The 22,283-nt window shown below is 46.8% G+C and overlaps 2 protein-coding genes and 2 pseudogenes across 2 annotated transcripts; 3 read left to right on the plus strand and 1 right to left on the minus strand.

Moving 5' to 3' along the window:
- Positions 1-22,283, plus strand: part of LOC101419731 (BPI fold-containing family A member 3-like) — a 205,358-nt pseudogene that overhangs the window by 15,497 nt on the left and 167,578 nt on the right.
- On the plus strand, positions 4,595-8,966 carry LOC101420170 (BPI fold-containing family A member 1-like). Its single transcript, XM_023587198.1, has 8 exons — positions 4,595-4,670; positions 4,743-4,826; positions 4,983-5,133; positions 6,291-6,398; positions 6,696-6,842; positions 7,810-7,891; positions 8,514-8,577; positions 8,926-8,966. The coding sequence occupies exons 1-8, from the start codon at positions 4,595-4,597 to the stop codon at positions 8,964-8,966; spliced, it is 753 nt and encodes a 250-aa protein (XP_023442966.1).
- LOC139437560 (protein DBF4 homolog A-like) lies at positions 11,775-19,350 on the plus strand (annotated as a pseudogene).
- Positions 19,619-21,870, minus strand: LOC101421034 (BPI fold-containing family A member 1-like). The gene is made up of 4 exons (XM_004452809.1): positions 21,639-21,870; positions 21,331-21,481; positions 20,073-20,180; positions 19,619-19,769 (listed from the first exon to the last, which is right to left on the minus strand). The coding sequence occupies exons 1-4, from the start codon at positions 21,868-21,870 to the stop codon at positions 19,619-19,621; spliced, it is 642 nt and encodes a 213-aa protein (XP_004452866.1).

The following is a 22,283-nucleotide window of genomic DNA, read 5'->3' on the forward strand; positions in this document are numbered from 1 at the left end:
AGAACAGATCAGTGGTTTCCAAGGGTTATGGGTGGGGGGAGGGCTATGACTATAAAGGATAGCACATGCAGCGGCTCTCCAGAATGTATTCGCGGGGTACAGTGGATGAGCCACAATGATCGAAGAGTTTGTTGATGTGGGAGGGGTGGCATAGGTGGGGTGGGGGGTATATGGGGACCTCATATTTTTTGAATGGAACATTTAAAAGAAAATAAAGAAGAGGAAAAAAAGGATAGCACAGAGGAGTTTTGGAGGCAATGTGTACTATTCTGATTTTGGCATATTATGGTTACTAAACTAAGTGTGTTAAAAATCATAGAACTGTACCCCAAAAGGCAAAATTCTATTTTGGAGTATATTAATTTTTCAAGTAATTCTTTGAAAGCCTGGGTTTTGTTCCATTCAAAATGCAGAGCACAGGAGACGTTGAACTAACAAGTCTGCAGTGAGTCAAAGCAAGGCGTCCTGACCCCAAGATTAGAAAAATTCCCCATGCTAGACTGGTGGCTTGTGAGATTCCAAGAGCAGTTGAAGAGACTGTAGCTACAGTGGGTGCCCAGGCCCATGCCACTTCCTAGGCAAACCCTGGCAGGGAAGGAAGTCTCCAGAAACCCAAGCAAACATGCACAATTCAAGAAGAAAGACCATCTGTGCCCATGTTCCTTTCCAGAACCAGGAGAGGTGACAAGACTTCAGGGAAAGACAGTTAACTGGAGGACTGGGGGGGTGGGCTGGTGAAGCCCCCATGGTCCTGCGGAGGCCCAGGGAATCGTCAATAGAACCATTTTGTCTAACAGAGTAGAAAGAAAATGCTAAATCTGAAGGGGTCTTTCAGGCGGGAGGGACGGTTGGGGTCTTGGTGACCTGGGACAAGTACATGTCTCAGTGTTTCCAATCAACAACGTGCACAAGGCAGCCCCCTTTGAATGCCCTGGCACATATGAAACCCCTGGAACAGCAAGGAAACTCCGTGGAAAATGGGAAATTTTCCATTACTCAATAAAATGACATCTGAAATAGAATTAAAATAAACCATAGATAAATAAAGAATACTTTAAGAACATCTATGTTGAGAAACAGATTCTTACTTGCCACCCAAACATTATACCCCAATAAAGGATCAGAGGGATTTGCCCAGGGCTATGGGATTTGAGTCAGGGCTCTCTGCTTCCACATGCATCCTCTTTTTGCCATGTCACTTACACAGACTCCTGACTTAAAGCCAGGGAATGTAAGCTGTGTATTAGCTGGCTGCACAGACTTGAGTCAGTGCCTTGAGTTACCCACTTTGGTTTCCCACAAGGGTAGTGGTGACTTGACCCAACCCACAAGAGTTTTTACCAAGATAACAAAAAGCAGGGCCCCTTATTTGCAGATGACTGACCACATACAGGATGTGGGAAGTGTCCAGAACACCTTGAATGGGTAATTGAGTTCAAATGAGCCACTTCCCAGTGGCTTGGGGGCATCTGCTGGGCTCTCACAGGCACAGCCAAGTTCCTACATGAGGGGAAGGCAGCATGGCTCCAGCAGGGCTCTCTGAATACAGGAAAGTCAGACAGACACGGGGTCAATTCTGACTCCATCACTTACTTGCTGTGTGTCCTTAGGAAGTAGTCAGCCTTCTCTGAACCTTGGTCTCCATGTAAAGGGGCAACAATACCAACCACTCCTGACAAAGGTGAAGTTCAAATATGGAAAGCACCTGGCACAAAGTAGGTGCTCAATAAATGTGCATTTTCTCTTCCCCTCTTTTTTACTTATAAAGTATGAGATTTTGCAGAGTGAGATCTCCTCTCTCTGGCCCAAGACCTTGGCCTCTGAGCTTAGCTTTTTCATCTGTACAATAGATTCCAAAGACCCAACTGGTGGTATAGATGCCTTCTCCTTCATTGAGAAGAAAGTGTAAAGGTAAAGACCAAGAAGGAAGGGCCCTCAGGCGGCGGACTTGGCCCAGTGGTTAGGGCGTCCGTCTACCACATGGGAGGTCCGTGGTTCAAACCCCGGGCCTCCTTGACCTGTGTGGAGCTGGCCCATGTGCAGTGCTGATGCACGGAAGGAGTGTTATGCCACGCAGCTGTGTCCTCCACGTAGGGGAGCCCCATGCACAAGGAGTGCGCCCTGTAAGGAGAGCCGCCCAGCGCCAAAGAAAGTGCCTGCGTAAGAATGGCGCTGCACACATGGAGAGCTGACACAGATGACGCAACAAAAAGAAACACAGATTCCCATGCCACTGACAATAACAGAAGCAGACAAAGAAGACGCAGCAAATAGACACAGAGAACAGACAACCGGGGAAGGGGGTGGGAGGGAAGGAGAGAGAAATAAAAAATTAAATCTTTAAACAAAAAAAAAAAAAAGAAGGAAGGGCCCTCTGGCCTGCCTGGGACCCTGGGAAGAATTCTCCAGGATAGGCACACGGGACGCTTGAGAGCACAAAATTCACCAACAAGAGAAAGCAAATGTTGGGTGTGTGAGGAAGCGTCTTCTTCTCTCAGCACAGTGACGAAGAGAAAGGACTGGAGGAGGAATGCGTAGGCTCCACTCCAGCTCCTCTCACCCTTTGAGCTCAGTTTCCCCCTTGCAAGAGGGAATGCTCATCCCCTCCTCCCAGGGTGTCATGAGCATCTGTGAAATGCTGTGTTGACAACATTGGGAGAGCTCAGCAAACTCTCGCTGTCCACCTTGCTTTAGACATCATTACTAGCTAATGACTTGAGTTCTGGCTCAGCCAAATCTCTGCATCTTTAGACAAGTCTCAGTTTCCTCCCCTGTAAATGAGGAGCAGGGAAGCCTCCCAGGGTTGTTGGGAGGACGTATAGCCCCTGGCGTGTGACTGTCCTGCAACAGGGGCTTAGAAAACACAAGACCCCTGCCCTGGAATTGAGGGACATCCCAGATGTAAGGAAGTCAGATTCAGTTTTACTCTTTTTGACACTGTGAGCAAGAGTCCTCGGGTCAAAGGAAAGAACTAGGCCAGGAATGGGAAAGGGTCCAGATTGGAGACAGAGGGTCCTGCCGGGGCTGCTGCCTGCCTCCCTGCTGTTCCAAACACCATCTTCCAGGCCACCTCAGAGCATGGGTCCCTGTTCATAAAGCCATGAAGTCTTGAGTAACATCCTCATCTTAAATTTTTCTCTGTTTAATTTGTCAACCAAGTGGCCTAGCCAGGCAATCTGCTAATGCGATTGGCAATTATTTACTTTGGAGAGCCCTGAAAAGCACCACCAGACTGTAGACTTTTGAATGATCTAGAAAGCCATCATCTGATTAAACATTTCCTGATCCCTACCCTATAAAAGAGGCTGCCTCTTAGGCCAACACAGCAGGAGAGGGAAGAGGCGACCAAGACAGCTGCGAGACCTCTCCGAAGTCCAGGTGAGCCCTGCCTGTTCCTCTCCCCTCTCTACCCTGGGTGGCAGGGATGCCAGGGCTCCTGGCCGTCAGATGGGTCCCAGCAGACTACACATAGGGTCCCTCACTGGGGGCCTTTCCAGGAAGCTAGATTTCCTTTTGGCATTTGGAGGTGCAGGATAGCCATTGACTCTGCTTTCCCAGGAGACTGATCACATTGACGTAGAAATGTTCTACAGCAGGCAATTTCATGGCAATAGGAAACACGTGGCTGCAAGGGTAAATGTCTAAATTTTTGAGGATAGAACTCTCTCATGGAGTGCTATTCATATCCTGAATCAAAATCTCAAAGGCAAGAGTCTTAAACTGAGGTTGCCAATGAAGTTTCAGAGCATTCAAGAAGCTTCTAAATTATCCACCCAACTTTGTATATTAGGATGCATTTTTCCAGGATTAGGGCCCTTAGCTTCCATTGGATTCTTAAAGTCTGCTGCCCAAAAGAGATGCAGAGCCCCCGATGAAAACTTACCTCCCCAGAGGGGCCCCAACTGGTTCTTTGGACCAAAAAGACCTCTTGATCCCAACTGACCACAACAATGATGGAGCTCTGGCTGAATCGATGAATTGGTGGAATTTTGCCCAAACCAGCCAGTCATCTCCAAAGTATAGGGATCAGCTCTGGTTTCTAACATCTTTGCTGGCTACCAAATCAGCCTGTGAGAAGATTAACCATATCTAGGAAAGGGCTGGAGCAAAGATAGCCCAATCTCAGAGGCTGCCCAAGAAGTTCATCCAGGTCAGCTTGAGAGAGAGGAGAAAGGCCTAAAAAGACAATGTGTATGAGTGGCCGTTTGCATGTGGGGAGAGGGGAGTGTTAGGAGACCTGCCAGTGATTTGCTGTGTGACCTTGGGAAAAATCACTACTCCTCTCTGGTCCCCTGGTTCCCATATGCAATGAAGGCTTTCAATGGCCCCAGGTGTTCCCTGACACAGGCCTGGAGGAGATGGTGGTTACAGCTGTGAGGGTTGTGACAAAGATTAAGTCAGTTACCGAGTGGAAAGCACTCAGCCTGGCAGAGAAATACTTTATCTCAGCGGCTGTTACTATTCATTGCCTGGTGTTCTAGGGAGCAGACAAATGAGAGACCACCCCATCCCAGCAGGGGCAGTCGGTCTATAGAATCCTCTTTCAAACTGTACCATATGAAACCCATCGTTCTCACCACAGATACTGAGAGAGATGTTTCAAGCTGAAGACCTCGTTGTCTTCTGCGGGCTGCTGGCCCAGACCACAGCCATGCTTGATGGCATGGCAGGCTTGGCTTTGCTCCCCGGGCTTCTGCTCCCCATCCAGGATCCAACCACAGAAGATCTGTCCCAAAAAAATATGCCCAAGGGCCAGGCTCCATCCATGGATGCAACCCCGGCTTTGCCCAACGTCCCCTCAGATCTTGCTGGAGGTTTGAAAAGTGGTAAGTCAGAGTCTGACCTCTTTCCAGTATCACAGGGGTGGGCAGGAGTGCAGGGGTAACAGTCAAGTGGTGGGAGGACAGGGATGAGTGAGGGCTAGAGATGGAGGACCTGGAATCATCAACTCTGTCCCCGGGGACCCTTCATTCCATTTCCAGCTCTCAGCAATGGCTTGCTCTCTGGGAATCTGTTGGGTATTCTCAAAAGCCTTCCACTCCTGGACATCCTGAAAGCTCAAGGAGGCACTTCGACTGGACTACTTGGGGGCCTGCTTAGGGATGTGACCTCCATTCCGAACGGCCTCATTGAGTGAGTTGCCCTGAAATAGGGTCTTGGAACCCAACAGGGAACACCAGTTGGAGACAGGGCCCTGGTGAGAAAGAGGAGCAGCCTGAACACAGGGCCAGGACTTGGTCTTGAAAAGCTTCTCATGATCTGGGGGGGGGCCCACCAACCCTCTTGTACCAGTCATTGTCCCCAGTTCTGAAGTACATCCGGGGTCCCCAGGATGTACTAATCCTCATGACAACCTTAGAGTTTAATCCCCAGGTTACAGATGGAAAAACTGAGGTCGAGAAGGGTGCCAGTGCTCACACAACTAGAGTGATACAGAGCCAGGAACTGTATTCTAATCTACCTAAGTTCAAAGCCAAGGTTCTTTCTACTATGCCACAGTAATGTTGTTCTCCCCACCAGTGGAATCTCTTCAAAGAGAGGTCACCTTAATGTCAGCAATGACGTGTAAGTTGCCCTTCACGATTATCTTGGCAGTATGACTAAGAACAACGTGATGTCCATGGAATGGGCATATGATGGTTCACATGAGATGCCCAAGAGCTCTCTAAGCAGGAATCCATAATGAGAACGCTTGATAAATTCTTTTGGGAGGATTGGAAAATGAAAATCACCTAAACAGTGACTGGCTCTGAGAAGAGATGCAGTTCCATCCTTTCTTTATTCTCCCTAACATCCCTCCCCTGAATCCCATAATAAACATTGTTAACTACCACTGAAGATCATGGCAGGATGAGTCACACCTACTAAAACTTTTACTCCTATTGCCCATAATTGTCCACTCAACCACTTTCCAAACCTTCCTTCCATCTCACCACTTATTCTTTCTTGCATCCACTCATACATCAGTCTACTCACCCTCCCATCAATCTACAAATTCAACAAATATGGAGTAACCCATTTCTTTTTAAGGTTTTTTCATAAGTTAGGCATGCAAAACAGAAATATAAGCCAGATAAGGTCCCTGAAATACTTCATGGACTTGTAAGGAGGGGAAGGCCATGTCTGTATCAGAATCTGCCCAAGTACAGAGGCTGGGAAAGACTGACATGCGATTCAGAACCCATGTAGCTTTTGCTTCAGACTTTCCTCATGGGAGATGCTGGGTTAAAGGTGGTTTCTGTCCTTAGGGGGGTTGGGAGCTGAAAAACCTTATGTTTCTCCCTGGACAGTTTGAAGGTTACTGATGTCCCGCTGTTCGAACTTGGCCTTGTTCAGAGTCCCGATGGTCACCGTCTCTATGTCAACATTCCTCTGGGCCTGATCCTCACTGTGAAGATGTGAGTGGTCCCCCAATGGGTATGGGAGGATGGCTTTCCATGGGACAACCTTATGGTCATGGGTAGCCCAAAAGACAGAGCTGGAATCTACATACCTGAACTTCCAAATTTACTGTTATGTTGAATTACTTGGGAGACTCACTTGACCTATTTCAGCATTGGTTTCCCCTACTGGGAAATAAGAGAGCTGTGGGCAAAATGGAGTGAAGTGAGGCTGGCATTTTTGTTGTGGGGAAAATATCCTTCTTCCTTGGAGTGTTGTGGGGCCAGATGCCAACAGAACCATCTCCTTTGCAGGTCCCTGTTGGGAAGTCTATTGGAGCTGGCTGTAAAGCTGAACATCACTGCAGAACTCTCAGTTGTGCAAGATGAGCAGGGGAGCCACTTGGTCCTCAGTGACTGTACTCAATCACCTGGCAGTCTGGAAATCTCCCTGCTTGATGGGTGAGGCTGGAATGGATGGCTTCTCCTGTCCAAAGTAAACAGGGTGGAATGATGGATGGATGGGTGGAAAGATGAAAGAATGGGAGGATGGGTGAATGGGATGATGGAAGGATGGTAAGATGGATGGATGGGAGAATGGAGGGAGGACTGGCTGGCTGGCTGTTTGGCTGGCTGGATGATTAGATGTTTCTATGGATGGAAGGTTAGATGGGCATATAGATAAAGGGGTGAATGGATGGGCAGATTGATGGTAATAGTCATTTATTCCTTCTTAGGTCAGGCCATCCAAATTTATACTGCATTGGGCAAAAAGAGATCTGGATGTCAACCTCGAATCTCAGAGGGGAGTAGGAAAATAAAGAGGCCTTCCTGAGTGAACTTCAATGCTGATCCCCAGCTCTGGGTCTCGACTTACTTTTCTATAATATGGAAGTAAAATATCAATAGAATTCACCAAGATCATAGATGTAAATGTGCTTTGTCTCAGTAAAAGGTAAAATGACTATGTAATACTAACTAGTTTGCTTCATGTTACAATAGTGCCTGTCACACAGGGAGACTGAATCATGTAGAATATGCAAGAGTCATCCTCATCATGGCTAACATTTACTGATCATGCAAAGCATATACTTCACATGTGTTATCTTGCTGAATCTTCATGATAACCATGTACTAAGCAATTTTCATTCATGTATGGATTCTACAAAGCCTTATATTGAAAACCTACTGTGCTATGGATCTGTGCATTTGGTGAACACATATCTACTGTGTGAATAGCTGCATAGGGCATAATTGCCCCTTGAAGAGTCCTCTTTGTGTTCACCTGCACGTGGGTGTGATGGACAAGGTCCAGTTCCTGTTACTTAGGGCGGAGATTGATGTGGGCAGATTGGCCCCTCTGAGGACTTATCCATCTCAACCCTGGGCCTCTGCAGGTGCCACATCTACTATGGCTTTTCTCTTTCAGACTTGTTCCCATCGTTCAAAATCTTATTGACGCCGTCACCGGCATCTTGACTCAAGTCTTTCCTCAACTGATACAGGGCATGGTAAGTGGGCACAAATGGAAGTCGCCCAATCCTTGACTCTTAGAGCTTTGTAGGTTGAAAGAGACCCTGAGGTGAGCTAATCTGAGCCCTTCAGTTTGATCAGTAAATTCCATCCATCAATCTGTTCATTGACCAATTGGTCCATGTTTCTTCTTTCCATCCTTCAAAATGCATTCATTGGTTCCTGCTCTGGAAGAGGTTCTGCACTTTTCCACATGGCAGCTGAAATTGGCACCTGCCCAAAGAAGCTCCTTGTCCAGCCTATATGGCCACAGACAAGCAGTCATCAAGCTTATGCTTAGGTGGCCCCTATAACTATAAAAATAATTTACCCCCCCCCCCCAGAGAAGTTCACCCTATTTAGAAACACATGTAGTATCACAGAGTGAACACTGGGTATGTTGTGTGATTTGGGGCACTTTGCAACTCCCTCAGAGCTTTAGTTTCTTTTGTGCCTAATCTGGAGTTGTGATCTGTGGGAATGCTTAGAATGAAACACTTCTAGCCACAGGAAATTCATAGAAAATCTCCCCCACAGAATCCCCTTTGGGATGCTGTTGCTCTCAGGTCTCCCTACAGGTGCCTGTGCTTAACATCCCTGTCTGCTTTGTCTCTGGGTCAGGTATGCCCTCTGGTAAATGGCATTCTCAGCAACCTGAATGTCACCTTTGTGCATGATATTGTCAGTAAGTACCAGCTCCCAAACCCTCCCTACCTACCCCTCTGCAGAAACAATCACTTCCCCAGGGAACTTTGTCCCTGCAAACTGAAGGAAAGCCACATCCCTCTGGCCTCAACTCTGCCCTACTTTAGTTTTTCACCGTGAACTATCCAGATGATTTTGAGGTATAGAACCTCTCCCCCAAAATGGCCCCAGCGCTGAGAACAGCTGAGCTGGTTGGTGGTAGGTGGCTGCACTCGCTTGGATCTACAGAACATATACCTCCTGGCCCCGCCCTAGTGGGAATGTGGGGTACTCCTGCACTGCTTTGCACTAAGACCACCACTCTGAACTGTTTGTTTTTTTTCCCCAGACGTGCTGCTCAGAGGAATTCAAATTGTCATCAAGGTCTAAGCCTTCCATCAAGGGTCCCAGCCTCAACCAAGCTGGTGAGTTCTGTTGAACAGACCCGATGATTCTGCCCCACCCCATGGTCCCCAGGAGTTATGAGGAGGAGGCAGTAGGGGACATGGCACAGTGACAGCCAACTAGAGAGAGGGAGGTGGCACAGCAACACAGCCACGATACAAACACACATGGCCATGGATACACACAGAGGCACACAATTAAATGCCCAGTCCAACACTTGGTCACTCAGACACACAGATGCACACACTGTCTCACCCGCACACTCACACGTGTTCACACACATGCAAACTCACTACACTCCATTTCACATGGACACACGGATACACACATGGCCTACCCTGTGGCTGAGGCAAGACCTCTAGCACTAGGGTCTCTGTCTCCTTCCCTCTATCTGGAGGCCAAAATAAATACATGAGTGTCCATTCTGACTGAGGTCCTCTCCCAACAGGACCATTTTCAGCTGCTCATCTGACTCCTTGCCCCGCTTCCCACGGCCCACAAAAGGTAACTCGTGTCCTGAGAGTAAAATGGCCACAATGTTGGGACCAATGATGCCTTTTCTTCGAGAGACCTGGTCCTCCACCTTGCCAACCAATCATGTGCTCCATTCCATGTTCCTCATCAAATAAACTCACTTTTCTCTGCACTGGGAGGCTTGCTATGTGTCATCATTATGTTGGGCCTAATAAATTTAGAAGAGCCTTAGCCTGGGAGGTTATGGCCTTAGGATTACATTGAAGATCTTAAAGATCTTAAGCAGGACAAACTCTTCCCTTGTGTGCCAATTACAGAATGATTGCTGCTTTGCCCTTGGAAGTGTGGACCTGGGGGTTGGCAGTAGATGCCATGATCTAGGCAAAAATGAAAATGCCAGTTACCATACAAGGAGAGAAAAAGCAAATTTGAGGGGTGGTCAGGAGGCAGAACCAGAACATGTGGATGTGGGTGGCTCCCGTCCACATCACAGGTTGGGGAGCCCCAGGGTAATTAGGAATGTGGAAGGAAGAGTGGATTCTAACACCTTTAGCTGTGGCCACTCTGTGTGGAGGTACCCAGGAGACACCAAGGGAGACGTCCAGTAAGATGATGAATACATGTCACCGACCACTGCTCTTTTGCTTCCTTGAATCCAGCCTTTACTGGCTTGTTCCCTAAGCAAGGGGATGATAAAGATAGCATGGAAAAAGTATTGGAAGAAGGACAGACTGGTTCCAAGTGGTCAGTTCTGAAATGCTTGAGAAAGATAGGCCTAGAGAAATGAGTTTTAAATAAAGAGATTTTCAATGCCCTGGATAAGAGTCACTTTTTTGGAGGAAGAAGCATAATTTTAAGGAGAAAAGGAAAGGAAGTGAGGAAGTTGAGATTATAAATGAAGATAAGAAGTCTAATCCCAAAGGGGAACAAAACAGGGATGATGCACCCATTCCCTACCCTGCTGAACATCTGTCACTGCTTCCAGACCTTCCACTATCTTCTCCTAGTGTTGTCCCAACTAACAAGGCATTGTGGAAGGATGACAGTCCCCCGGTTCAGAACAGCAATAAGGTTTATTGTGGGAATCTCCCATGCATCTTCTGGTGAATATTTAATGGAGGAAGCATCCTCCACCCTGGCAGAAGGAGAAGACCATTGAGCCTAAGATGAGTCATTGAATTCCAGGAAGCAGCTCAACGATTATGTGAACATCTCCCTAGACAGTGACCTCAAGTGCACAAGGAACTTCCAGGCAAGAAACCAGCAATCAGGACCTGATTTTGCTTAGGTCATGTCTTTTCTGGGCAGGAATTAGGTCAGGCCTGAAAGCCCCCCTCAGCTGAAGCCCCCAGGATCCAGGTGAAGAAGCAGAGGCACACACGTACCCGGGACCGGCATCACAGGACGTGCTGCCTGCTGTACACGCTGCCTGACTCTCTTCCTATCCGGGCACCCATCCACAGCCCAGCTCTGGGCACCTTATCCCACCGTTCCCCAGGCTTCTCATAGGCGTGTCTTCCCCCTCCCCTAACAATTCCAACTCCTGCTTAACTAGTATAAGATGCCCCTGGATACAAAACATTCTTTCAGGTGGCCAGAATAATCAAAACATATTTAGGACTTTTAAAGAGTGATAACTGTTTCACATTTTAAAAACCACTCTGAGAAGCCTTCAGTGAAAATAGCAGAGTAAAGACCTCTGCAAATTCTCTTTTCCCTAAAAGCAACAAGGAAACAGGCACTCACACACCAAAAACAAAACAAAACAAAAACAAAAAAATGTCAGAAGCTGCCTTTTCAGAACCCTGGAAATTAACCAAAGTCTCGCAACATTCTGGGAGTGTTTATTCAAGAAAAATAGCTGAATCTCAGTAAGAAGAGCCAGCCAGCCTCATGGCATCCTAATTTACCCTAATCCCATTCCCCTCTCTCCAGCTCCACAGTACCCTTGAAAATGAGCAGCCCACAATCACAGTGGAAACCAGAAGCTTGGAATCTACCAGAGGGGCAGGGCAGACCAGGGCTGAAGGGACATCAAACCCTCAAATATAGCGAAGCATCATTATTTGACCTTCTGGTAGTTCTCCCGAACACCCCACTCTGAAGGCTGACTTTATTTGACCTGATTAGACCAATTCAAAAAAGATGAACAGCCTTTTCCCCAGAGGCGTTTGTCAAACTAAAACCACGGCAGGCTGCGGGGACATGAGGAATGGGCGAGGCAGCTGGCCTGTCAGCAGTCCCCTAAGAGCTGTGCTTTTGCCGCCACCCAGCACAACACTCTCTCCAAACCTGATACGTATGTGCTGGGCAGCTACCATGAACTCCGGGGCTATGAGGATTCATAGCAAAGGACATTTCCAGGTTGAATCCAAGTCAAAAAAAAAACCAGACTGTCTTTGAAATCTCTAAAAACTGGTAACAACAAATCAGAAAAATCGCAATATAAGCCAGTTTGGGGAAAATATTTTAGTTATCTCAAAAACTGGGATAGGACATTAAGGGTCTTTGGGGGCCTCATTGAGTGAGTTGCCCTGAAATAGGACCTTGGCATCCACCAGGGTACACCAGTTTGAGACAGGGCCCTGGAGAGAAAGGGGAGCTGCCTGAACGCAAGGCCAGGACTTGGTCTTGAAAAGCTTCTCACAATCTGGGGGACCCACCAACCCTCTTGTACCAGTCCTTGTCCCTAGTTCTGAAGTACATCCTGGGTCTCCAGGATGTACTAATCCTCATGACATCCTTAGAGTTTAATCCCCAGTTTACAGATGGAAAAACTGGGTTCCAGAAAGGTGCCAGTGCTCACACAATTAGAGTGATACAGAGCCAGGAACCAAGTTCTAATGTACATAAGTCCAAAGCCAAGGTACTTTCCACTATGCCACAGTAATGTTGTTCTCCCCACCGGTGGAATCTCTTCAAATAGAGGTAACATTTAGTGTCAGCAATGAAGTGTAAGTTGCCCTTCACGGTTATCTTGGCAGTATGACTAAGAACAACGTGATGTCCATGGAATGGGCATGTGGAGGTTCACGTGAGATGCCCGAGAGCTCTCTAAACAGGAATCCATAACGACGATCCATAACGACAATGCTTGATACATACTGTTGGGAGGACTGGAAAATGAAAAATCACCTAAACAGTGACTGGCTCTGAGAAGAGATGCAGTTCCATTCTTTCTTTATTCTCCCTAACATCCCTCCCCTGAATCCCATAATAAACATTGTTAACTACCACTGAAGGTCATGGCAGGATGAGTGACACCTACTAAAGCTTTTACTCCTGTTGCCCATACATGTCAACTCATCCACTTACCCATCCTTCCTTCCATCTAACCACTTACTCTTTCTTCAATGCACTCATACATCAGTCTACTCACACTCCCATCAATCTACTAATTCAACAAATATAGAGTAGCCCCTTTCGTTTTAAGATTTCTTCATAAATCAGATATGCAAAACACAAATATAAGCCAGATAAGGCCCTGAAATACTTCACAGACTTGTAAGGAGGAGAGGGCCATGTCTGTATCAGGATCTGCCCACGTACAGAGGTTGGGAAAGACTGATGTGTGATTCAGAACCCATGTAGCTTTTGCTTCAGACTTTCCTTCTGGGAGATGCTGGGTTAAAGGTGGCTTCTGTCCTTAATGGGTTTGGGGGATGGTAAACCTTATGTTTCTCTCTGGACAGTTTGAAGGTCACTGATGCCCAGCTGCTGGAACTTGGCCTTGTTCTGAATCCTGATAGTCACCGTCTCTATGTCAATATTCCTCTGGGCCTGAATCTCAGTGTGAAGCCGTGAGTGGTCCCCCAAGGGGGATGGGAGGATGCCTTACCATGGGACAACCTTATGGCCATGGGTAGGCAAAAAGAGGGAGTTGGAATCTACAGACCTGAGCTTCCAAATTTATTGTTATGTCGAATTACTTGGGAGCCTCACTTGACCGCTTTGAGCATTGGTTTCCCCTACTGGGAAATACGATGATGACAGCTGTGGGGAAAATGGAGTGAGCTGAGCCTGGCATTTCTGTTGAGGAGAAAATACCTTCTTCCTTGGAGTGTGGTGGGGCCAGATACCAACAGAACCATCTCCTTTGCAGGTCCCTGTTGGGAAGTCTATTGGAGCTGGCTGTAAAGCTGAATATCACTGTAGAACTCTTATGTGTGCAAGATGAGCAGGGGAGCCACTTGGTCCTTGGTGACTGCACTCAATCCCCTGGCAGTCTGAGTATCTCCCTGCTTAATGGGTGAGGCTGGAATTGATGGCTTCTCCTATGCAGAGTTAACAGGGTGGAATGATAGATGGATGGGTGGAAAGATGAAACAGTGGGAGGATAGGTGAATGGAATGATGGAAGAATGATAAGACGGATGGGTGGGAGGATGGAAGAAGGGCTGGCTGGATGGATGGTTGGCTGGTTGGATGACTAGATGTTTTTATGAATGGAAGGCAGGATGGGCATATAGATAAAGGGGTGAATGGATGGACAGATCATGGGTAATAGTCATTTATTCCTTCTTAGGTCAGGCCAACCAAATTTATACTGCACTGGGCAATAAGAGATCTGGGTGCCAACTTCGATTCTCAGAGGGGAGTGGGAAAATATAGAGGACTTCCTGAGTGAATTTCAATGCTGACCCTAACTCTGGGTCTCAACTTACTTTTCTATAATATGGAAGCAAATTATCGATAGAATCCACCAAGATCATAGATGTAAATGACCTTTGTGTGGGTAAGGGATAAAATGACTATGGAAAACTAACTAGCTTGCTTCATGTTATGATAGTGCCTGTCACACAGGGAGACTGAATCGTGTAGAATATGCAAGAGTCATCCTCATCATGGCTAACATTTAGTGATCACACAAAGCATATACTTAACATGTGTTATCTTGCTGAATCTTCATGATAATCATGTGCTAAGCACTTTTCATTCATGTATGGGATTCTACAAAGCATTATATTGAACACCTACTATGCTACGGAACTGTGCATTTGGTCAACATGTATCTACTGTGTGAACAGCTGTGTAGGGCCTTACTGACCCTTAAAGGGTCCTGTTTGTGTTCTCCCCTCACATGAGTGTGATGGACAAGGTCCAGTTCCAGTTGTTTAGGGCTGAGATTAAAGTGGGCAGATTGGCCCCTCTGAGGACTTCTCCATCTCTACCCCGGGCCTCTGAAGGCACCACATCATACTATGGCTTTTCTCTTTCAGATCTGTTCCCATCGTTCAAAATCTTATTGATACCATTACTGGGATCTTGACTAACGTACTTCCTGATCTGATACAGGGCACAGTAAGTTGCACAAATGGAAGTCTCCCAATCCTTGAATCTTAGGGCTTCTCAGGTTGAAAGAGACCCCGAGGAAAGCTAATCTGAGCCCTTCAGTTTGATCAGTAAATTCCATCCATCAATCTGTTCATTGACAAATTGGTCCAGATTTCTTCTTTCCATCCTTCAAAATACATTCATTGGTTCCTGCTCTGGACCAGGTCCTGCACTTATCCACACGGCAGCTGAAATTGGCACCTGCCCCAGGCAGCTCATTGTCCAGCCCTATATGGCCACAGACAAGCAGTCATCAAGCTTATGCTTGGGTGGCCCTTATAAACATAAAAAAAAAGAAAAATTCACCCCTCCCAGAGAAGTTCACCCTATTTAGAAACACATGTGGTATCAGAGAGTGAATATTGGATATGTTGTGTGATTTCGGGCCCTTTGCAACTCCCTCATAGCTTTAGTTTCTTCTGTGCCTAATCTGGAGATGTGATCTGAGGGAATGCTTAGAATGAAACACTTCTAGCCACAGAAGAGTCATAGAAAATCTCCCCCAAATAATCCTCTTTGGGATGCTGTTGGTCTTAGGGTCTTCCTACAGGTGCCTGTGCTTAACATCCCTGTCTGCTTTGTCTTTGGGTCAGGTGTGCCCTCTGGTAAATGGCATTCTCAGCAAACTGGATGTCACCCTTGTGCATGATATTGTTAGTAAGTACCAGCTCACAAACCCTCCCTACCTACCCCTCTGCAGGAACAATCACTTCCCCCAGGGAACTTTGTCCCTGCAAACCAAAGGGCAGCCACATCCATCTGGCCTCAACTCTGCCCTATTTTAGTTTTTCACCCTGAACTATCCTGATCATTTTGAGGTATAGAACCTCTTCCCCGAAATGGCCCCTGCACTGAGAACAACAGAGCTGGTTGGTGGGAGGTGGCTGCGCTCACTTGGATCTACAGAATGTACATCCCCTGGCTTCTGGCCTAGCGGGAACGTGGGGTACTCTGCACTGCTTTGTTCTAAGACCAGCACTCTGAAATGTTTTTTTTTTCCCCAGACATGCTGCTCAGTGGAACGCAAATTGCCACCCCGGTCGAAGACTTCCTTCAAGGGTCCCAGCCTCAACCAAGCTGGTGAGTTCTGATGAATGCACCCAATGATTCTGCCCCACCCCAATGTCCCCAGGAGTTGTGGGGAGAAGGCAGTAGGGGACATGGCACAGTGACAGCCAACTAGAGAGTGGGAGGTGGCACAGCAACACAGCCACGATGCAAACACAAGTGGCCATGCATACACACAGAGGAACACATAAATGCCCAGACCAACACTTGGTCACTCACACAGACAGACAGATGCACACACTGTCTCACCCGCACACTCACACACATGTTCACACACATGCAACTCACTACACTCCGTTTCACATGGACACACAGACACACACATGGCCTACCCTGTGGCTGAGACAAGACCCTTAACGCCAGGATCTCAGTCTTCTTCCCTCTGTCTGGAGGCCAAAATCAATATGTGTCAGTGACCTTGATTTTCCATTCTGACTGAGGTCCTCTCCCAACAGGACCATTTTCAGCTGCTCATCCAACTTCCTGCCCTGTTTCCCACTGCCCACAGGTGACTCGTGTCCTGAGATTAACATGGCCACAATGTTGGGACCAATGAGGCCTTTTCTTCGTGAGACCTGCTCCCCCTCCTTGCCAACCAATCATGTGCTCCATTCCATGTTCCTCCTCAAATAAAGTCACTTTTCTTGGCACTGGGAGCCTTGCCATGTGTCATCATTACATTGGGACTAATAAATTTAGAAGAACCTTGGACTGGGAGGTTATGGCCATAGGATTACATTGAAGATCTTTAAGGTCTTAAGCAGGACAAACTCTTCCTATGAGTGCGGATTACAGAATGATTGCTGTTTTCCCCTTGGAAGGATGGACATGGGGGTTCGGGGCAGATGCCATGATCTAGACAAAGATGAAGATGCCATGTACCATACAAGGAAAGAGCAGATTTGAGGGGTGGTCAGGAGGCAGGACTGGAATTTGTGGGTGTGGGTGGCTCCCATCCATGTCGCAGGTTGGGGAGCCCCAGGGTAATGGGGAATGTGGAAGGATGAGTGGATTCTAACAGGAAGATGACACCTTTAGCTGTGGCCACTCTGTGTGCAGGTGTCCAGGAGACCCCAAAGGAGACGTCCTATAAGATGCTGAATACATGTCACCGACCACTGCTCTTTTGCTTCCTTGAATCCAGCCTTTACTGGCTTGTTCCCTAAGCAAGGGGATGATAAAGATGACATGGAAAAAGTATTGGAGGAAGGACAGACTGGTTCTGAGTGGTCAATTCTGAAAGGCTTGAGAAAGATAGGCCTAGAGAAAAGGAATTTTAAATAAAGAGATTGTCAATGCGCTGGATAAGAGTCACTTTTTTGGAGGAAGAAGCCTAATTTTAAGGAGAAAAGGAAAGGAAGTGAGGAAGCTGAGATTATAAATGTAGATAAGATGTCTAATCCCAAAGGGGAACAAAACAGGGATGATGCACCCATTCCCTACCCTGCTGAACATCTGTCACTGCTTCCAGATCTTCCACTATCTTCACCTAGTGTTGTCCCAACTAATAAGGCATTGTGGAAGGAAGATAGTCGTTGGGTTCAGAACAGCAATAAGGTTTATTGTGGGAAACTCCCATGCATCTTCTGGTGAATATTTAATGGCGGAAGCATCCTCCACCCTGGCAGAAGGAGAAGACCATTGAACCTAAGATGAGTCACTGAATTCGAGGAAGCAGCTCAACAATTATGTGAACATCTCCCTAGACAGTGACCTCAACTGCACAAGGAGCTTCCGGGCAAGAAACCAGCAGTCAGGACCTGATTTTGCTTGGGTCATGTCCTTTCTGGGTAGGAATTAGGTAAGGACTGAAAGCCCCCCTCAGCTGAGGCTCCCAGGATCCACGTGGAGAAGCAGAGGCACACAAGCACCCGGGACCATCATCACAGGACGTGCTGCCTGCTGTCCATGCTGCCTGACTCTCTTCCTGCCTGGCCACCCATCCACAGCCCAGCTCTGGGCACCATATTCCCACCGTTCACCCGGACTTCTCATAGGCGTGTCTTCCCCCTCCCCTAACAATTCCAATTCCTACTTAACTAGTATTAGATGTCCCTGGATACAAATCATTCTTTCAGGTGGCCAGATTAATAAAAACATACTTAGGTAGTGTGACAACTGTTTCACATTTCAAAAACCACTGTGAGAAGCTTTCAGTGAAAATAGCAGAGTAAAGACCTCTGCAAATTCTCTTTTCCCTAAAAGCAACAAGGAAACAGGCACTCACACACCAAAACAAAACTAAACAAAACAAAACAAAACCAAAAAATGTCAAAAGCTACCTTTTCAGAACCCTGGAAATTAACCAAAGGCTCGCACCATTCCAGGAGTGTTTATTCAAGAAAAAATAGCTGAATCTCGGTAAGAAGAGCCAGCCAGCCTTGTGGCATCTTAATTTACCCTAATCCCATTCCCCTCTCTCCAGCTCCATGTACCCTTGAAAATGAGCAGCCCACAATCACAGTGGAAACCAGAAGCCTAGAATCTATCAGAGGGGCAGAACAGAGCTGAAGTGACATCGAAGGCTCAAACATAGAGAAGCATCATTATTTGACCACCCTGGTAGTTCTCCCGAACACCCACTCTCAAGGCTGTCTTTATTTGACCTGATTAGACCAATTCAAAAAGGATGAACAGCCTTTTCCCCAGAGGATTTGTCAAACTAAAACCACAGCAGGCTGTGGGGACATGAGGAATGGGCGAGGCAGCTGGCCTGTCAGCAGTCCCCTAAGAGCTGTCATTTTGCAGCCACCCTGCACAACATCTCTCCAAACCCAATACGTAGGTGTTGGGTGGCTACCTTGACCTCTGGGGCCATGAGGATTCATAGCAAATGACATTTCCAGGGTTGAATCCAAGTCAAAAGTAAGCAAACAAACAAAAAAACCAGACCGTCTTTGAAATCTCTAAAAACCGGTAACAACAAATCAGAAAAATTCAAATATAAGCCACTTTGGGGAAAAGTATTTTAGTTATCTGAAAAATTGTGATAGAACATTAAGGGTCTTAGGGGGCAAGTTGAAGAATTTCTAAGCAAAGTTATGAATTATCTTATTTTAAATAAAAAGGAAGCTAAATTTGCACAAACCTTGGTAGAATTTCTCCTATACAAAATCCAGAATGTGTGTATGCTGCAGAAACCACTTCTCTTTATCCCATCCATGATGGATGTTCATTTACGTCTCTAGACTCACTGTCTTTAAGCAGAAGAAAATTCTTAACTGAAAAAGCTATCAAGGACCATGATTTCATACCTTCAAATAGTATATTATCAAATGTCTTATCCTGGGGAGTAAAATTTCTTCATATCAATGACATTAGATACAACACTGAACAAAAGAGAAAGGAGCTGTATCTTCAGGAAATCAAGCACTTCTGTAAGAGATGTGGGGAGAAGATCTGTTACACAGAAAACAAGGACAGGGGAGACTGAAAAAGATTTTAGTAAAGGTCAAAGATACGAACCAAACCCTACAGTCCATTTATGTGTATAAACCATCTATCACCCTAAAGCAAACTCAGGTTAAACTAAGAGTCCAAACAGATGGTTATAAAAATGATGGAACCCCAATTCAGCTCCATTTGAAAGAGAAGGAAGAAAAGGATCTTGTGAATGTTGTTTGCAGAAATAGGGAGATTTGTAACTCACCTTCTAAGTGAGGAACCATCCCATTCACCCAACCTCCCATTGTTTCATCTTTCCACCCATCCCTCCATCATTCCACCGTTAACTCTGGACAAGAGAAGCCATCCATTCCAGCCTCACCCATCAAGCAGGGAAATTTTCAGACTGCCAGGGGAGTGAGTGCAGTTGCCAAGGACCAAGTGGCTCCCCTGCTCATCTTGCACAACTAAGAGTTCTGCAGTGATGTTCAGGTTTGCAGCCAGCTTCAATAGATTTTCCAACAGGGACCTGCAAAGGAGATGGTTCTGTTGGTATCTGGCCCCACCACACTCCAAGGAAGAAGGATATTTTCTCCTCAACAAAAATGCCAGCCTCAGCTCACTACATTTTGCCCACAGCTGTCATTATGTTATTTCCCAGTAGGGGAAACCAATGCTGAAATAGGTCAAGTGAGTCTCCCAAGTAATTCAACATAACAGTAAATTTGGAAGTTCAGCTCTGTAGATTCCAACTCCCTCTTTTTGGCTACCCATGACTGTAAGGTTGTCCCATGGTAAGGCATCCTCCCATCCCCCTTGGGAGACCACCCACAGTTTCACATTGAGAATCAGGCCCAGAGGAATGTTGACATAGTGACAGTGACCATCAGGACTCTGAACAAGGCCAAGTTCCAGCAGCTGGGCATCAGTGACCTTCAAACTGTCCAGGGAGAAACATCAGCTTTTCTAGCCCTCAACCCCACTAGGGACAGAAATCACCTTTAACCCAGACTCTCCCAGGAGGAAAGTCTGAAGCAAAAGCTACATGGGTTCTGAATCACATGTCAGTCTTTCCCAACTTCTGTTGTTGGGCAGATCCTGATACAGATATGGCCCTCTTCTCCTTACAAGTGCATGAAGTATTTCAGGGACCTTATCTGGGTTATATTTGTGTTTTACGTGCCTAACTTATGAAGAAATCTTAAAAAGAAAGGGGCTATTCCATATTAGTTGAATTTGTAGATTGATAGGAGGGTGAGTAGACTGATGTATGAGTAGATTCAAGAAAGAGTAAGTGGTGAGATGGAAGGAAGGATGGGTAAGTGGATGAGTGGACATGTATGGGCAAAAGGAGTAAAAATTTTAGTAGGTGTCACTCATCCTGTCATGATCTTCAGTGGTAGCTAATAATATTTATTATGGGATTGAGGAGAGAGATGTTAGGGAGAATAAAGAAAGGATGGAACTGCATCTCTTCTCTGAGCCAGTCACTGTTCATGTGATTTTCATTTTCCAGTCCTCCCAACAGAATGTATCATTATGAATTCCTGCTTAGAGAACTCTCGGGCATCTCACATGAACCATCACATGCCCATTCCATGGACATCACGTTGTTCTTAGTCATACTGCCAAGATAATCATGAAGGGCAACTTACACTTCATTGCTGACATTAAAGGTTACCTCTATTTGAAGAGATTCCACCGATGGGGAGAACAACATTACTGTGGCATAATGGAAAGAACCTTGGCTTTGAACTTAGGTAGATTAGAATTCAGTTCCTGGCTCTGTATCACTCTAGTTGTGTGAACACTGGCACCTTTCTGTACTTTGGTTTTTCCATCTGTAAACTGGGGATTAAATTCTAAGGTTGTCATGAGGATTAGTACATCCTGGGGACCCAGGATGTACTTCAGAACTGGGGACAATGACTGGTACAAGAGGGTTGGTGGGCCCCCTCCCCAGATTGTGAGAAGCTTTTTAAGACCAAGTCCTGGCCCTGTGTTCAGGCTACTCCCCTTTCTCTCCAGGGCCCCTGTCTCCAACTGGTGTTCCCTGGTGGGTGCCAAGGCCCTATTTCAGGGCAACTCACTCAATGAGGCTGTTCAGAATGGAGGTCGCACCCCCAAGCAGGCTCCCAAGCAGGCCAGTCAAAGTGCCTCCTTGAGCTTTCAGGATGTCCAGGAGTGGAAGGCTTTTGAGAATGTCCAACAGATTCCCAGAGAGCAAGCCATTGCTGAGAGCTGGAAATGGAATTAAGGGTCCTCGGGGACAGAGCTGATGATTCCAGATCCTCCCTCTGTCACCCTCACTCATCCCTGTCCTCCCACCACTTGACTGTTACCCCCTGTCCTCCTGCCCACCCCTGTGATACTGGAAAGAGGTCAGACTCTGACTTACCGCTTGTCAAGTCTCCAGCAAGATCTAAGGGGACGTTGGGCAAAGCCGGGGTTGCATCTATGGATGGAGCCTGGTCCTGGCGCATATGTTCTTGGGACAGATCCTCCGTGGTTGGATCCTGGACCGGGAGTGGAAGCCTCGGGAGCATAGCCAAGCCTGCCATTACATCAAGCATGGCTGTGGTCTGGGCCAGCAGCCCGCAGAAGACAATGACGCCTCCAACTTGAAACATCTTCTCTGTCGGTATCTGTGGTGAGAATGACGGGTATCGTGTGTTACTGTTATGAGAGAGGATTCTATAGAACCCCTGCCCCTGCCCACTTGGGATGGGGTGGTCTTTCATTTGTCTGCTTCCTAGAACACCAGGCTGTGAATAGTAACAGCTGCTGAATTCAAGCATTTCTCTGCCAGGCTGAGTGCTTTCCACTCGGTAACCAACTTAATTTGTCACAACCCTCACAGCTGTAACCACCACCTCATCCAGGCCTGTGTTGGGGAAAACACAGAGCCATCCAAAGCCTTCTTTGCATATGGGAACCAGGGGACCAGAAAGGGGTAGTGGTTTTCCCAAGGTCACACAGCAAATCAGTGGCAAGTCTCCTAACACTCCCCTCTCCCCACGTGCAAATGGCCACTCATACGCAT

This window comes from Dasypus novemcinctus, chromosome 24 (genome assembly GCF_030445035.2).
Source record: "Dasypus novemcinctus isolate mDasNov1 chromosome 24, mDasNov1.1.hap2, whole genome shotgun sequence".
NCBI lineage: Eukaryota > Metazoa > Chordata > Mammalia > Cingulata > Dasypodidae > Dasypus > Dasypus novemcinctus.